This window comes from Copadichromis virginalis, linkage group LG10, assembly GCF_057382275.1.
Source record: "Copadichromis virginalis isolate Kocher_CV1m ecotype Utaka linkage group LG10, C_Virginalis_male_GT1.1, whole genome shotgun sequence".
NCBI lineage: Eukaryota > Metazoa > Chordata > Actinopteri > Cichliformes > Cichlidae > Copadichromis > Copadichromis virginalis.
In genome coordinates, this window is record NC_140627.1 from 886755 (window position 1) to 905932 (window position 19178).

Genomic DNA, 19178 nt, shown 5'->3' on the forward strand with positions numbered 1-19178 from the left:
CAAGGGAGTTTGCAAAACCAGACTACGTGTGTTTTGTGTACTTAGAGAAGGCATTCAACCCTGTCTCTCGGAGTGTCCTGTGGGAGGTGCTTCAGTTTGCTCAGTACTTTGTTCAAGTACCTTGGGGCGATTGTGGCTCAAGAGTTGGGAGTTCGCCTTGTAATCAGAAGGTTGCCGGTTTGAGCCCCAGCTCCGACAGTCTCGGTCGTTGTGTCCTTGGGCGAAACACTTCACCCGTTGCCTACTGGTGGTGGTCAGAGGGCCCGGTGGCGCCAGTGTCCGGCAGCCTCGCCTCTGTCAGTGCGCCCCAGGGTGGCTGTGGCTACAATGTAGCTGCCATCACCAGTATGTGAATGGGTGGATGACTGGATGTGTAAAGCGCTTTGGGGTCCTTAGGACCAAGTAAAGCGCTATACAAATACAGGCCATTTACCTTTGGCCACAATACAGCCTCAGTTTTTTTTGAGTATGATGATACATGCTTGGCACACCTATTTAGGGCAGTTTCTCTCACTCTTCTTTGCAGAACCACCAAAGGTCCATCAGGTTGGATGTGGAGCATTGGTGCACAGTCACATGCATGTTTAGATCTCTCCAAAGATGTTCAACCAGGGTTAAGCCTGTGTGCAAGTCTGCAAAGAGTTCAGTCTCTGTTTCATCTGACCAGAGTATTTTGTTTCTCATGGTCTAAGTATCCTCCAGGTGCTTTTTAGCTAACTCCAGGCAAGCTGTCATGTGTCTGGATGTGTTACTGACTACGATGACCTGGATGACTGAGAACCTTCACAGACACGTTACTGAGTAATGGCTTCCATCTGGCCACTCTACTATGCAGGATTGACTGTAGGAGTGCTGCAGAAATGGTTGTCCTACTGCTAGGCTCTCCACAGAGCAATACTGGAGTTTTGTCACAGTAACCATCAGGTTCTTATTCTCCATAACTAAGACCTTTCTATCCCAGTTGCTCAGACTAGTCGGGTGGAGGTGGCCAGCTCCAGAAAGGGTCCTGGTGGTTCCAAACGCCTTCCATTTATTGATGATGGAGGGCATTTTGCTCATTTGGATGAGGTGGAATTTGAAGACAATTCAGGTAAACATACCTTAATGACTGCCAAAAGCTGCCGGTTCTCCCTACAATGCTCTTGTCCAATGTATAGTCCTTATGGAAAAAGATGGATGAGCTAGAAAGCTTGGGTCACACTGAAACATGACGTGAAAAACACTTGTGGCCTTCATCAAGACATGGCTCTGTATCCAGATCAGGAGAAGGAGCTGGCACTAACTGCATCCCTTTGTGTCTGGACCGTTCAGTGGAAACCACCAACAAGCAATGGGGAGGTGTGTGCTTCTACATCAGAAACGGTCCTTTAACACTGTGGTGGCTCGTGAGAAGCTCTCGTGACATTGAGCTGTTAACAGTCTCACTCCGACGCTTCTACTTGCCCTGTGAATTTCGCCAGATGTGTTTCACAATTATTTACACTCAACAAAAATATAAACGCAACACCTTTGTTACTGCTCCCATTCCCCATGGGATGGACGTAGAGACCTAAAATTCATTCCAGATACACAATATAACCATCCCTCCCAAACAGTGGTCACAAATCAGTCCAAATGTGTGGTAGTGGGCACATCTGCTATATTGAGATAATCCATCCCACCTCACAGGTGTGCCACATCAGGATGCTGATGTGACATCATGAGTAGTGCACAGGTGTACCTCAGACTGCCCACAACAAAAGGCCACCCTGGAATGTGCAGTTTTGTCTCACAGCAAAATGCCACAGATGCCACAAGCAATGAGGGAGCGTGCAATTGGCATGCTGACAGCAGGAATGTCAACCAGATCTGTCGCCCGTGCATTGAATGTTCATTTCTCAACCATAAGCCGTCTCCACAGGCGTTTCAGAGAATATGGCAGCACATCCAACCGGCCTCACAACCGCAGACCTCGTGTAACCACACCAGCCCAGGACCTCCACATCCAGCAGGTTCACCTCCAAGATCGTCTGAGACCAGCCACCCAGACAGCTGCTGGAACAATTGGTTTGCACAACCAAACAATTTCTGCACAAACTGTCAGAAACCGTCTCAGGGACGCTCAACTGCATGCCCGTCGTCCTCATCGGGGTCTTGACCTGACTCCAGCTCGTCGCCGTAACAGACTTGTGTGGGCAAATGCTCACATTCGATGGCGTCTGGCACGTTGGAGAGGTGTGCGCTTCACGGATGAATCATGGTTCACATTGTTCAGGGCAGATGGCAGCTGAGAATGTCCCAGTTCTTGCATGGCCAGCATACTCACCGGACATGTCACCCATTGAGCATGTTCGGGATGTGCTTGACCGGCGTATACGACAGCGTGTACCAGTTCCCACGAATATCCAACAACCTCGAACAGCCATTGAAGTGGAGTGGACCAACATTCCACAGGCCACAATTGACAATCTGATAGACTCCATGCGACGATGTGTTGCACTGCATGAGGCAAATGGTGGTCACACCAGATACTGACCGGTTCTGGGTCCCCAGACCCCCAATAGCGCAAAAAACTGCACATTCCAGGGTGGCCTTTTGTTGTGGGCAGTCTGAGGTACACCTGTGCACTACTCATGATGTCAGATCAGCATCCTGATGTGGCACACCTGTGAGGTGGGATGGATTATCTCAATATAGCAGATGTGCCCACTACCACACATTTGGACTGATTTGTGACCACTGTTTGGGAGGGATGGTTATATTGTGTATCTGGAATGAATTTTAGGTCTCTACGTCCATCCCATGGGGAATGGGAGCAAAAACAAAAGTGTTGCGTTTATATTTTTGTTGAGTGTATATTCATCTGTGTGACGATGCCTCTGTTGCATCTCTGCTGATTGCTGATGTAGCACAGAGGCTTGACACAATTTGTCCAGATGCCCAAAAGTGCGTCATCTTTGATTTTAAACATTTAAAACTGAACATTTGTGACAAGTTGTGCGTCCACGTCGTTGCCCCTGCCTTCCCTTCGATCACCATACCACAGCAGTGTGTATTTATTGCACCCATACACCCTCTTCATGGAGACTCCCATGTGAGGTATAACTTGTGAGATGCTGGTCAGAACACAGCATCTCATCTCTTCAGGCTTGCTTTGGCTGGTATCATTTTTATAATACATGTGGTAACAACATTAATGATCTCTGTTAATCTGTCTCATCCGATGTTCCCTCTAATGTTTCATGTGTCTGAGCGAACACACAAACTCCCGGAGCGTCCCTTGGACCACTGTGAGCAACAGCAGACGTGTGCACTGTGGTCACGCCAGCATCCAATCCATCCAAGTTACATGTTTATTAAAATAATCAAATTACTACGGAGCCCCGCAGGGGACATGGGAGAAAAAAAAATTAAGACAGACTTTTGCGAGATCTCGCAAAACAAACTCAGGATCTCGCAAAAGTTTTGCGAGATCTCGCAAAAGTTTTAGCCGCATTCTTCCCGTTAGCTCGAAGCTAACGGGAGGTCGAGACCTACTACAGCTGGGAGGAACACCGCTTTCCCGGCACATCGTGCCTCGACCGCCCGGTCAGCTTCGAGCCGGCGTCCGAAGAATGTGGTTAAAAGTTTTGCGAGATCCCGAGTTTGTTTTGCGAGATCTCGCAAAAGGTTTGCGAGATCCCGAGTTTGTTTTGCGAGATCTCGCAAAACTTTTGCGAGATCTCGCAAAAGTTAATTTTTTTTTCTCCAATGTCCCCTGTGGGGCTCCGTAAATCACAGCATTTATGTTAGACTACTTTTAATTACCTGCTTTAGTCCACTTACAATGAAAATTTAAATAAATCTAGTTCATGACCTGTGCAGCATTTTAACACTATTGGAAGGAAAAATAACCTGAACTCCAATTTCGAAAACACAACTTCTTCTTTTTTATTTTTTTATAAAGCTCTGACTGTATTATGAGTCTGTGGTCTGGGAGAGAGTCCTGTAACTCTGTCTGCAAATACAGTAAATAATGACCAATGTTGGGCAATTAATTACATGGTTACTTCTTCAAAAAAGTAACTGAGTTATGCAAACAACAAAGTTTTTTGCAGCTGTTTACCTAAAAATGCAGCCAAAGCGTTTTTTAAACAAACATTTCAAACTATTTACAGAACAATCAGCTGTTCTGCATCAAATCTGATGCCACACAAATTATTTGTGCTGCTCCAAAAAATAATTTCTGTCCACTATGAGATGAAGGAGAACAACAGCCTGATACCTGCAGGCCTGACAGCAGCAGATGTATCACTGCTGTAACACCTGTAACACTCAGCAGGCGCCTCATTGTTCAGTAAATAGAAACAACGACAGTATTCAGGAAGAAAAACAAACATTGCAGATATTTTATCATAACTCTGGTTTTACGTGGCCGATCAACACGATTTAAAAACTGCTATAAAGTCCACACTTTGTCCGTCAGTTGTTCCGTCTGTCCTGCTCACATCTCCAATGGTTGGACACGTTGTCATTAACGTGGCTTCACTCCACATCAGCCGCTTTGCTAAAACACCGGCACATAAGGACGCTGTCATAGCCTGTCAACCACGTTGATTAGCTGCATACGAATGTGAATCGCATCATTGGCTGGATTATGGCATAAGGTGGCATCGTTCTAATCCCATCCAGGAGCAGCCAGTCACTGACTAACATGCAGAACAGAATTGTTAACGGATTTATTTTCATTTCAATTCAGGTTAGATTTTTTTTTGTGTGCAACGCAGATTTTCTGTGCGCAGAGAGCGAGCCAGCATTGCGCAGCTTAGAGGGAACATTGGACTCATCATATATCACTTTTGTCTGGACTCCACCTAAAAAGTTATTTATCCAAAAAAGAAACGTTGGATAACCAAGGAAATCAAAGCATTCATCAATAACAAAGAAACTGATATACAGATGTGGAGACGTTCCTGAGAAAAAAGCTTTCTCCAGAGAGGTACGAAATTAAAAACGCTAAACAAAGTATAAGGCTAAAATTGAGGTGAATTATAGAAATAAAAACCTTACAGCTCCCTGGCAGGGAATCAAAAATATGCCCTCCATTAATCAGTATGCTAATGCATAACAGCTGTACTTGCATGACTAGTAATGGAAACCTTTGAAAAGATCCTAAAAAGTGTTATTGTGTCCTTTAAGGTCAAGGTCAAGTTTATTTATATAGCACATTTCAAACAGCCGATGCTGCACAAAGTGCTTAACAATATAAAAATGGTATTACAAAGCAACAATGTAATACAATATTAACAATAAAAAACAATAATAGGACAATAAAAGAATTAAAACAATAACTAAACTAATTCAAATAAGACCAAAATGCTTGGGTCATAGTGTGTTAAAAGCCAGGGCATAGAAATGTATCTTTAGTAATGATTTAAATTGCTCAAGTGTTTGTGCAGATCTAATATTTAAGGGGAGACTATTCCAAAGTCTGGGACCTGCCACAGAGAAGGATCTATCACCACGAGATTTGAGATTAGTCCGTGAGATGGACAACATTAGTTTTGAGCTAGACCTCGTGGTTTTTCCTGGAGCATAAACAGAGAGGAGCTCAGACAGGTAAGGAGGAGCTCAGGCATTAAGTGACTTAAAAACAAAAAGTAAAAGTTTAAATTGGATCCTGTAGGAGACAGGAAGCCAGTGTAAAGAAGCTAAAACTGGGGTTATATGCTCTCCCCGTTCGGTACCAGTTAACAGGCGAGCAGCTGCATTTTGAACCATCTGAAGACGATGGATGGAGGCCTGATCTAGACCATAACACAATGAATTGCAGTAGTCCAATCTGCAAGTAAGAAAAAGGTGAATAACACGCTCAAAGACGTTAGCCGGGAGGGATGGCTTTACCTTGGCCAGCTGTCTTAACTGAAAGAAGCAGGACTGAACTGCTGCACTCACCTGCTTATTCAATTTAAAAGAACCATCAATGTAGACACCAAAAAAAACCCAGACACAATAAGCAGTCTGAGACATGAAAACGGAGAACTTATACAGTATATATAAATCGGTCCACCACTCATTTACACATTTGCCAGTTCTTTTTAGTATGTAAACCAGGGGTGGGCAACTCCAGGCCTCGAGGTCCTGCAGGTTTTAGACGTGTCCTTGATCCAACACAGCTGATCCAAATGGCTAAATTACCTCCTCAACATGTCTTGAAGTTCTCCAGAGGCCTGGTAATGAACTCATCATGTGATTCAGGTGTGTTGACCCAGGGTGAGATCTAAAACCTGCAGGACACCGGCCCTCGAGGCCTGGAATTGCCCACCCCTGATGTAAACCAACAGCTGCTGGACTTGGTATGAGAAAAGATTTATAATTACGTTTTCTGATGACACTGTCCTCTTGTCCTTGCTTCAAGGCAGGGGCGGATCTAGAGGGGTGGCATGTGCCACCCTAAACTGATCTCTTGCCACCCCTATGCATATGACAGTGTTGTTTATTAAAATAAGGTAGCATTAACACTTTGATCCCAGCAGCAATTAAAATTGAATAAAATTGAACTGACCACCACCACAAATGGTTCAGCCCATAGCGTGGACTGGCTTTACTTCTTGTTGTCAGTAGCAACAGATGCCTATGACCGTGCCAGAGCACATTTGAACAACAAATGGTGGGTTGGTCTGGAAATGGAATGAAGGTGAGTGTTATTAACCATCTGTGGTCCACGGACACGCTGCACCTCCAAATCACATGACTGATGTAAGCTGACATAGCAACAAGCTGCAGCCACGCTGAGTCTGTGTTTCAGCTTGTTTTGAAGGTTCGGACTTCAAAGTATACACCAGTTTTTACATTTTAATGACAGGCCACTAAATCCAGAGTTATGATTAAAAAAAGAAGTATAAGCAGTTTTTAAAAAAGCATTTTCTCAGGACAGCATAAAAAACAGTAAAGAAAGAACAAAAGCCACCTCTTTCCTATCGGTGGAAAAATGTACCATAGATAAATAGTTGTATATAACTTTACTGTTTACAAATATGTGCACAGCTTTTTCAAAATTTACACGTTAAATTTGCATTTCAAGTTATATATAATAAATCATTTACTAAACATTTCTGTGTTTTTCACAGTAAAATAATATAACTACTACTAGGATCTTATATTTTGTGTGTGATTTCAGATCAGTTGTGTTAATACAGTATGTCAATGAAAAAATAACTGCAAATTCAGACACGTGAGGTTGAGCTGAAAATGATGACAAAAAAAACATTGTGAAATACAAATGTAAAATCAAAAGCAGTGAAAACTGGACATTTTGGACCTCAGAGGGTGAAATCATGAAAAAATTAGATTTAAATTCTTGTTCATGACGGTGCAGATTTCTGACATTTGGTGTAAATTTAAGCAACAATTTTATTTTTTCTAACAAAAACTTCAGTTAGACTTGTGTTTGTATGTGAACCGCCCCATGTTGTGTAGCTTTCTGGATTTTATACTTATTGGGCTACATATTTATTCATTATACAGGCTGTACAGTACATCTAATCAAAGTTCACATGTGTTATGTAATTGAAATGTTTAATTATGTGGGCTACAGAAATAACTAAGTTATAGAAACACGTGTATACTTACTGCATTTGAATCATTTAACCATATGTAACACCTGCATATGAGTTTGTTTTTTTAAAGGCTTTAATTTGGCCACCCCATTTGATTTCCATGCTTCCAGGTCCTGAGCCTGTCCATGGCCCTGTTTTACCCAAATTTGTGAAGTGGAGGTTACAAACAGAGCAGTCTTTGACCATCAACTCAAGTTTGATATGAACACATAGTCCTTCATAAAACAGGTTCAACAGAGAATATACTTGTTAAGAAGATTGAAATCTTTTAATGTTAATAAGAAAGTTTATATTGTGCATTTATAGAAAGTCTTAAAATGTTCTTTTATTCAGTGTTTTTCTATCAAGGGCAGAAACTCCCTCAGCAGTACTGTTAAGCCCTGCTCCAAACTCACAGGGAGAAGAGAGCTTTGGGTTCACTCTGGGAAAATAAAGAAGGCAAGAAACATGATTATCCATCCTAGACATATTTTTTCATCTGAGTCCAGGATGTTGTCTCAGGTCACCGTAACCTTGTAACCGAATGTAGAACAAACAGAAGCTTAAAATCCTTCCATCCCTCAGCCGTTAGATGACTTAACGCTGACAGGGAGTATTTAGACATTTGTACTTTTAATATATTTATTCTTGACCTCATGGTTTGTTGATCTGTACCTTGACATGCATCAGTGCTTGTGATTAGTATTTAAAGACTGCAGGTTGTGTGAGCAGGTAGTTTGGATATGCTGTAAACAAACTGGGGTTAATAGAGTTATCTGAATCTGTCATCAGGATGGCTGTGTGCAGGAGGAAATCATCTCGTGTGTCCCAGGAAACTGTTAGCTATGTGCTGACACCATCATTTAATTCATATGATATTCTTATCTTTCTTCTGCAGAGATATGAGGACCATATTGCATCATTGCATCAAAAGTCATTCCCAGATGTGGTGTAAAATGCAAATGTCAGAGGAACCCAAATCATTTAAGGAAAAATAATCGTTTAAGTCCAAATTTAGCTCTTTGTCATATCAAAGCACACCAGCACTCGCACGCAGTAATCTCATTTTACACACGGCATCAGTTTCATACAACACGTGATAAGTTAGAGGAAACTGTGTAAGAGCATAGAACGATGACATGGTGGGTTATTGGTTATACTGACTTGTAAAAGGTGGGTACCCAGCTCCTTTGCCATGTTGTCCAGAGGACTGAACCTTGTTGACTGCCCCCATCCATCACCCAGACCTGCACAGAGAGACAGACACAATCAGAGAGACAAAGGCTGGCTCCATCGGTCACACGAACCAGACTACGGGACAAATTAAAAATATATCTTTGACAAACACGCACACGGTCACTAGAACAAAGTTAATGTCACACATTCATTTTCTTTTTTACATGAAGAAAATATTCTTTCACAAAGTTTTTGGGCAAATGAAGCCGACCTTAATAAGATTAAATAACTGAAGCATCAGACATGCTGATTTTTTATTTCACTACAAAGCCAAGCAGTGGAAACTTTATTTATTTGATGCTGATGCCATCAGAAGAGTATTAAAATAATGTGTCATGATTTATATACAAAAGGTTGTTGGAAATTTGTCATTGTTTGTTTTCATTGGAAGAAAAAACAAGTTGGGTTTTTCGTAATTTTTACAATCTGGGTGGAATTAAACCAAAAATATTTAATCTCTAGAAAAACTTTTAGAATATTTGGCACATTTTTCTACTATAAATGTTTATTTATGTGTCTAATTAAGGGTAAAAACATGATATTTGTGACACTGTTGCTGCTGTCCAACATACAGGATCAAAAGAGTTCAAAGCACTTTGCACAACTTTCCTCATTCATTGAATTCATACATGTGCTTTTTTCTGTTTCTGTTTTCCATTGAAGTGCTTTCTATCTGACATTTACACATATTTATAATGTGATGGCTGCATCGGAGAGCAGCTTCGAGGTTCAAGGATATTTGGCGTGCAGACAGGAGCAGATTGAACCACTGCTGTTCTTCTAGAATCGGACCGTGTAGTATTAAACATAATTCAATTTTCAGATCAACAGGAAATCTCTAATGTTAACTTTCCTTTTCAAGACTATTCTCCCACCTATGCATGAGATTTGCCTTCAGCTGTGTATTCTGTATGTTGGCCAGCTGACATACAAAAATGAATCAGTGGGAGTATTCTGAATATTCTGAAAATATGTATTTTACTATATAAAGTTATTACAGTGTTCTATAATTGAATAACATTATTGAGCTGCATCCTTCTTTGTATACACAATGGAACGAATTACTACCTACTGTATGTAGGTATGCTGTGCCGTATTTACACAGTATGTGTGGGAAAATCTGAAAACGGACAATAAGGGGGCGATGAAATATGAGAATCGGCCTGAAGCGTTAAGGCTTGACATAATTCATCTAAACTCTTTTTTGTCACCTCGTCATGGTGGTGTCCCAATCACACAGTGGAAGGTTTGGTTTGGTTTTAAATCTATGACTTGGAAACTAAGTGAAGCATTTTCAGGCTACATAAATATGGAACAGTTCATCTCTGCACAGTCAGGTCCTTCAAAGACAGAACTGTAAACCAGTGTAGAGATGGACCGATCCGATATTACGTATCGGTATCGGTCCGATACTGACCTAAATTACTGGATCGGATATCGGAGAAAAATAAAAAATGTAATCCGATCCATTAAATATCACGAAAGCACCTCACAAAACTTGCAACACGCCGTAACTCACCTCAGAACGTATGCATCACGTGATAGAGCAGCTGTGGCATGCAGGACCTGTCAGTGGTCTGGATAGCATGTGGAGCTTCGCTAGCAACCTGGCATTTCATCTCCGACAAAGTTATCCCCGAGAGAAGTAAAGCAAGTGTGTAAGTCCATCTCTGAATGTTTGTAAAGCATTCCCACGTTAAGCTTAACAAGCGACTGCCTCTCGCTCTCCGGCTGCTACTTCAATCGTGAAACTGCTTAAATGATCAGCTGATCAGCTTTTCTGTCGCGAGTCTGTCTCTCGTTTGTTTTTGGTCCACTTTGCGCCAGAAAGAGCAAACCAGCGGCTGAACAACAGCAGCACGTTTAAGCTTGATAAGCTGTTGTTAGAATGTATTTAATATTTCTTTCTACTCGAGGATCTTTTTCTACGTAGCTGACGGCTGGTAACTGTGCAGGGGCGGATCTAGCAAAGTTTAGCCAGGGGGGCCGATAGGGCATGAACAGGGAAAAGGGGGCACAAAGACATACTTTTCTTTCTTATTCTCATTTAAAATGTCTAGCTTTTAATAAATAATTATCTGACACCCAAAGTTTTAATTTGATGTAAAATGAATAGAAGTCAATTACTGTACATAGTGATTAAGTCTAATATATATACCCTAGTAAGCTATAGTACTTTTTACTTTGGGAAGGTACCATCTGTGCAGTCTGCAATTTTGTTGAAGAAAGATGTTGAATCTATTTAATATTTCTTGAAAAATAATTGATTTCTGTGCATTTTTTTTTCACACTGCATCAAATTAAGGTTGATTACGTCGATTAAGCATCATGAGGTGGCGCGTGAGGGGTGGTTCCCTATTTTTTATTTATTTAATTTTGTTGTTGCTGGGAGTTGGAACCCTATTAGTTAGGTTGCTTAATATTTATGCTAAGTACTCTTTAAAATACCAGAATAGGGAGGATGGTGTAGGTCTAAGTTTATTAGATTGATCAGTATTGCTGAACTATGAAATATTTTTTTTGTATACAGGTATAACAGAATAGCTTTAGTGTAGTTGTTGTTTTAAACTTGAGTATGAACTTGCAGACTTGCAAAATGCAGCAAGATATTTTAAAAAACAGTTTTGTTGATTAAAAAACACTATATCGGATTCATATCGGTATCGGCAGATATCCAAATTTATGATATCGGTATCGGTATCGGACATAAAAAAGTGGTATCGTGCCATCTCTAAACCAGTGTCTCTGCTAATCAAGCAGTTTGAACTAATTCTGCTTTTAATATCAAAGTTATTTCACATGAAATCTGCTGAAAGCCAGTGAGTTAAGAGATGTGAGGAACACAAAGTAAGTGTTTGAAAAAAGAAGGAGAACAAAGTTAAATTGTTGTTGTTGTTTTTTTACATATTGGAGTGAATTGTGTTATTGTGTCATTAATACAAAAACGTCCAGTTAAATTTCTCTAACTATGCCAGTAATCTAGACATTTGCTGCCAGCACAATAATGTCCTCACAGTCAGTCCTGACTCCAGGCTCTGCTGTGGACTGGTGTGTGCATGGAAAAGAGACAGAAGCAGCTTTACATTGAAAAAGGTTTTATACTGCAAGTATAAAAAGTTGACCTGCCATCAAATGACTTAATATATGTTTCTGCATTTTTCACACTGTATGTCCGTGCTTCACGCTGCTATCATGAAATTTAACCATACGTCTGGGACAGACACATTTTAGCTGTTAAAAGACATGAAAAGTATCCAACAAAATGAGACATAAAAAGCACATTTTTAAAAATCCATATTGAGACAAGTGAAACAAATAAAAAAAAAACAGTGAGGTACACTCTACAGCGTGTTAATACTGAAGAAAGGTTGTCTCGATGCATGCTCGAGAATCTGGGCACAGAAATCAAGTTGATTCTCTTCATCCAGGTCTGAAAATATCCACAAAAACAGGATCAAGTTTCTGGGAATGCAAAAAGTATTCTCTGAATTCCAGTAAAAAAATAATGCTATCCTCTATTAGAGGTCGAATAAACTGTAAAGAGTAAAGAATATTTCTCACAACCTCAGTTTGAGATTGTTGGTATTTTCTCTGGATTGTTGTTCACTCTCTACATTACAATATAAATATAATGTCATAAACAGCACAAGAAGCTCATTTCTCTTCTGCAAAGACACCTGAGTGACCTGCTGTCCCAGCACCCATCAGAGGTCAAACTGAGGTACGATTTCTTCCCCAAGGCCGCTGGAACTACAGATGAAATCAAATAGCAAAATCAGAATAGCCACTGTGTAGCTTTCAACATGAGTACTGACATGATACAGTTTCACTCTGCAATACTATAGCTTTTACTTTTGAAAAACAGCATATATATATATATATATATATATATATATATATATATATATATATATATATATATATATATATATATGGTTTTTACATTTATTTTTATTTATTTATTTTACATTTATCAGTTGGACATGTTGGTATTTGAAATTATACTACATTTAAATTAGGGTTGTTGCTTTTTTAAAACAAAATATTAAACCATTCAAATAAACTGTAAAACAGTGATAGGAGTCATCTCACAGCCCGCCAAGCGTCCACTGAGGAAATAAAAAAAATCAACAGAGTTTTTATTTTGCAACAGTCTCTGGAGGAGCGACTGGAATCGGGTTACACTTGCCTTCATTACTCACAGAAGGCTGAAACGACACTAGTCATCTTTTAATAAAAAGAACGTGTGCGGACTAAAGAGTAGTACACGTGTACCTAATACTGCGTAAACTGTAATGTTCATTTAAATGGAAGGAAAATAGAGCAAAATAGGTCATATTAACCCGCAACACTTAAAAAGTCACGTAATCACACTACTATAATAGCATGTAATTATATGTAATTATTTAACGTAAAGAATGTTTGTATGTTCACATTGTTTTGATGTCAGGTGAGTATTTCTACTTTGCTTCAAAGCCAAACTAATGTGACGGTAACTCGATTTCAATCCTTTGAGTTCAAAGTTTATTTTGCACAACGACACTGATGAGCTAATAAGACCAGAACAGTTTTACAAACGAACAACAGATATTAATAATTAATAATAATCAATAACGCAATAAGATCACGTGACAAATATATTTCAACGTGTATGTGACAGCAACAGAAGTGAAATGTATGCTTGTGTATTTCTTTTGAATTTATGTATATCTCGGTATGTGGGTAATATTTTTTAACACATGTAAAACTGACAATTTGATACAAAAAGATGTTTTTTCATGTTTACATTCCACTTGAAATTTCAATTGAATGAAATATTTTCTGTTTTTTAACTGCAAACAGAGAAAAACAAGAGTCCTGCATTGTAACTGTTACAGTTGTTGTAATCCTGTTCGTTTTAACAGATGACGCTGATGTCAGCCTTCAGCCGGGATAAATGCTGTCAGATTATCCCGAGGCTCCCGATGTGGAGCGTTTAGCTTCAGCCAAAATGATGCCAAACTAAACTCTGAACATAATAAACATTTAGCAGAAGAAATAAGCTCTCCGTATCAGAGCGATGCAGTGAAAGAAACAGACTATCAGAGACAAACGAAGCTTCCTTCGTTAAAAGCAGCCTCAGCCGTGCAGTAACAGGCCCACGCTTATCGCTGCGCTCACTTTAACACAGGCTCAGCGCTGCTAACACGTTTAACTTTGTCACATTTACAGACACGAGTCATTCTTTCACAGATCCACAGAAAGTACAGGCCACATCTGGAAGCTGAAACCCATTTTCAAATGTAAAAAGAATGCAAGCTGCGATCTCTGCTGGCGAGAACAACAACAACAATAATAATAATAATAATAATAATAATAATAATAATAATAATAATAATAATAATAATGAAGCGCTTCATAACCTCGCTCCTCCATATTTATCTGATCGTCTCCATACAGAGAGTTTCCCTTCTGTCTGTTCCACCTGCCCGCCTGACTACCGTGGGGCTACCGTGGGACTTGTTCTGCCCGAGTCTTTGGATGCACTTTCAGCAGATCTCCGGACTACAGACCTCCTCTCTACTTTAAATCGCGTTTTAAAACCATTGATTCTAAGTCGATTTTAACCTTGTTTAGTTTTTATACTTTCATTTTTGTTTTTTTATTTTTCATTTACCTTTTGTTTTTATTTTGTTGTACTAATGTAAGGTGACGCCTAGAAATCAAATGTATTATTATTATTATTATTATTATTATTATTATTATTATTATTATTATTATTATTACATTCTATTTTTATGCAATATTATTAAACCAAATAAAGCTCTCCGTATGGAGACGATCAGATAAATATGGAGGAGCGAGGTTATGAAGCGCTTCATTATTATTATTATTATTATTATTATTATTATTATTATTATTATTATTATTATTTCAAAGATCGTTGGACTTCCAGCATGAGAACACGTTTGTGCTGAAACACAGCGGCGTCCCTGAGCAGGACTCTGTCTTTCGTCTATGACGCCTTTAGAAATCCACGTCTCGTGCATCTGTATGATGAAACTTTGTTGTCATTCGTGGATTACAGCTGGATTAGTCTTCAAACTCGGTAAGAATCCACGCGAGAACGACCAACGGGCAGGTCAGTGACTGAAGCAGACTTTCCGAGTGTTGACAGAGTTTTCCCGCACTGCCCCAGTGCCCACGGGCACTAATGAAATAATTCATCTTGATAAATGAGTCGTTTGAAGCAGACATCAGTGTTTAAACTTCCAATCTACTGTGTCCATCTAACTAACAAAATAGTGATTAATAATTATTGTTATTATTATTGGAAGAAAACCTCTGTCTGAATCGGCTACAAATGAAAGGGTGTCGGGTGCCTACCGTCGGGGAGAATGCTCCGCATCCGGAGGTAGCTGCTCGTCAGCCGGATGATGGAGGCCTTGTCCAGCTGGGAGGTGATGGCCGCCGGCAGAGGCAGCAGCTTGGCCAGCTCATAAAACTCTCCGTTCTCTTTCTCTCTGCGCTTTTTCGCGGCATTCTTTGATTTTTCCTTCATTTGAAGAACTTTCAGTTAAACGCTGCTTGCATGAAAACACGCGACGAGTCAGAAACACGGCGTTTCCGTGAGAACGACTCGCTGTGTGTCGCTGCAGTGCGATGTGCTGAGTGCCGGAGAGGTCCGAGAGTCCCGGGCCTCCTATGCCCGTGCAGCAGCGCAGCTCCCAGCCCTGGCAACTTTACACTCTCACCTGTGCCACGGCACGCGCTTTCACAAGCTGCAGTCCAAACTCGCGAATGCCACGTCCACTTCACCCGGTTTCCGCGGCCCTCTGAGCTACAGCCTTACAACTATTCAAGCACAGTCACATCAGAATATAGACAGCAGACCTGTCTCTCCGCCCGCTGCTCACTGTGTGTGTGTGTGTGTGTGTGTGTGTGTGTGTGTGTGTGTGTGTGTGTGTGTGTGTGTGTGTGTATGTGTGTGTGTGTTTCTATTTGTCCTGTAGCTCTGCAGTAAAACCAGTATAAGTCTTCTGCGCACTGAACCTTAAAAAATTAAGAAGATAAAGAAATAAGAAAATATTTTACACATTAAAGTTCACTAAAAATCACAGTTTTGCCACTAACTGGTCTAAGTGCAACCAAAAACCAGTTCAAATGTTTTAAAGTAGCAAGACTATTTCTCAACAAGCAAACACAGGTCACAATGTTAACAACACAGAACACACAACAACACATTTACTGAAACGTTATGAAGGCCTCAGCATAGCAGGCGTTTCCCCAGACAGCTCAAACATGAAGCAGAATCCTGCAGACTTCCTGGAGAGGGTCTCTGTCAGTGAATCATTCATGCCACCAAAACTGTAACACTTATTCCACACAATAAGATGACAAAATTGTATTATTTTAAAATAATTGTATTATTGTAAATCATTCTCATTAGCAGAACAAGAAGGAAAACCTCCTGACTTCTGTTTCTTCCCTTTGCCACACATCCACACAGCCTCCATGTTCACGACCTGCACCTGTGCGCTCACAGCGTTTGATAGAAGACGTGAGAAACTACATTCAAGTTTCTGTCACACGTGTTTCAAAGGTTGCCCACCGAAAGGACTGATCTGTGACGACTTCACCAACAGAGTGATTCTGACACATGTTGATGATGTTGGAAAGAAGGTCAGCGGTCAGAAGCCCGAGTGGGTAAATGCTAGTTCAACAATCGTTTTAGTGCTCCAAGGTGTCACAGAATCAATTCATCAAAGTCATTTTACTTTATAACGAGAGGAATTTCATCCTAGCCGCAGCAGCTGAGTGTGGACTGGATAGTAACTGGAAGAAAAAGGTTTCTTACATTCCTGTAATCAGGCCATTTATTTGCACTGGCAGTAACAGCACAGCTATCGTTTTCTGCACGGCTGTCTGTGGTGATGGATGAACATTGCTCTGGCTAGATTGGAAAAATCTTTCCAAAGGTACTTCCTGTAGACTTCTGAATCTGGGCTTGCAGTGTTTTAACAACCAGATTGGACAGTTAATATGTTTTATGTCATTAGTTTCATCGACACGTCTGTTCATTATTAAAACACCTTGGTACAATATGACATAATTCAACTGGATCACACACTGCAGCCTCGAAAGTACACAAAGATTTAAACCAGAGAGCAGAATGTTAAACAGCCTGTGCCATATTATTAAATACAGCAAGTACCAAATGTGTTTCTACAATACTGTCTGCATCGTTACTGTGAATTCCATCCGTTTAGATTAGCCAGTGTGTAAAGCAGAGCATGAAAGGAATTAAAATGAACTGTTTGATTAAACGGAGGACTTTGAGTATCTGTCACTTTTATGGTTGGTGTAGGCGAGCAGCAACTGTTGTGTTCACACACTTCCATACATTCATCATCGTCTGCATTACAATACAAACTGCAAACATTAGTGAAGCATGTCTGAGTGATTCACTCTAATATTCTCCTCGTGTAAGAGAAAAACACAGCTGGCAAAAAGTAAGCCACAAAACATTCCCGTCCACAACGTTCATACTCGTGTGCCTCGTTAGCAAATCCACTACCTTGGTAACATTTGAAGAGAGCTCTGTGCTGCTGAGACGGTCAGTAAATCTGGTCCCTCATGTCCTCCAGATGCACAGTGAAACTAACCAGCAGTGTTCAGGCTGTTAATGCTCCACAGGTAAGAGTTCTGTTTGAGTAAAGAAGGCCTGTAGTTTAATTTTGTTCTTGTAAATGAATCCAGGGTTTGTATACTAAACTTGTGAAACTGCCTCTGCATGTGTGAGCGCTCTGTGTCCCATGGTGCTTCTCCAATGAACCTTGGCGCTGTTTTGTGATCTCAGGTTTGTTATTTTAATCAATTAGGTCACCAGAACTGCTCTCTACTATTTAAAACATATATCAACACTTTGAAAACAGACTCCTACTCCAATCAGTGACGTTATCAGATGACTGTTATGGGGATTAAAAATCTCTAAAAAACAAATCTGGTGATTTGGCACACAGAGCAATGAAAGAAACATTTTAAGTCAAGTGAGTTTTTTTATTGAGTGCAGTCTCAGTGCTTAATGTCAGATGTTGTTTAAATGTATCCAGTTTTAAGTTGATACATTAAAGGTTACTGTCCCATATCTCACAAGAAGGATGATAAATAATAACAGACACATGGACATTTATTTAGTTTGCAAAAGGGAAATTCATTTGCTTGGTTTTATTGATTATTTTTGGTATGTGTGCAATTGATGATCACCGAAGTGCAGAACACTGTAAAAGTTTATTCAGGGCCCCAAAGTGTCGACCAGGTATCGCAGGCTTCACAGTTTCAGGTTTCGAGGTTGATCTGCACAAACAGAAATCTGACTCCAGACGATCACAGACCGAGAGCGTACCTGCCTGATGCAAAGATCCGAAGACGACTGAACATTTATTCCAACATTGAGCAGACGGCTCATTGTGACTACGAAGGGCCACACAGGAAGGTGGAGAGACCGGACGACTCACATTTAAAGAATTTACTTCTGGGTCACTGAGCTTCAGTAAACTAAATGAAGTATCCTTCCACAGGAGTAAAATCACACTGTTGCCTTTCATGTTAGCTAGGTAGTATAATAATAATTGTATAGTGCTTCTCAAATCCCGTATCAATATTAAAAGATTAAGATGGAGATAAACTAAGAATGTTCAAAAATATCAAATCTATACTAAAATATATTTATAAATATAACCTTATGATATAAATGAGCCTTTAACAATGAGCTGAGGCAGATCAGTCCTCACAGCAAACGCTCAGTGGCTTCTGTCTTTAAGCTTGACGTATGAAAAGCTAGCACATTACTGCCCGAGGACCTGAGGCTGCACATTGGTTGGTTCAGGAACAACAGCTCGTGTCAGTAAAGATTTGAACAGTAAAATCTCAACGTTAGTTCTCAAACTAATGGGCAGCCAGTGCAGAGCCATTAAGACTCTGCTTGGTTTTCTTGGTTCATGTAAAAAGCCTGAAGTTAATTTCTGATACGTAAAAGTTGAAATACCATGACTGAGAACTTTCACAGACTAAAACTCAATATTCAACTCAAGTCAAGTCAATTTTACAATATAAAGCACATTACAAACCAACAAGCGCCGACCAAAGTGTTGTACAATTTGGACAATATCAAAAGAAAGACATTATTTAGACAGGTTTAACAGCCTGGAAATAAACTAGGTTTTTAAATGAGTTTTAAAAAGATCTGCCTATTCCACAGTTTCAGCTCAGCTACTGCAAAAGTCTGGTCTCCTCTATGTCTGGTATTGATCGAATGCTGCTGTTTATGTTTGTACAGGTTGAGATTCGAGTCAAATATCACACCAGGTCTCTGACAGCTGATTTTATATAAACCGATAAAGGATG

General features: G+C 40.1%; 1 protein-coding gene across 1 annotated transcript in view; it reads right to left on the reverse strand.

The window, feature by feature from the left end:
• sim2 (SIM bHLH transcription factor 2) overlaps positions 1–15333 on the reverse strand; it is a 61329-nt gene extending 45996 nt beyond the window's left edge. The window contains exons 1-2 of the mRNA XM_085469345.1: positions 15159–15333; positions 8721–8803 (exon numbers count right to left, since the gene is read on the reverse strand). Of these exons, the coding sequence (XP_085325471.1) occupies positions 8721–8803; positions 15159–15333 (258 nt within the window). The remainder of the gene's footprint in view (positions 1–8720; positions 8804–15158) is intronic.
• Positions 15334–19178: the final 3845 nt, after the last annotated feature.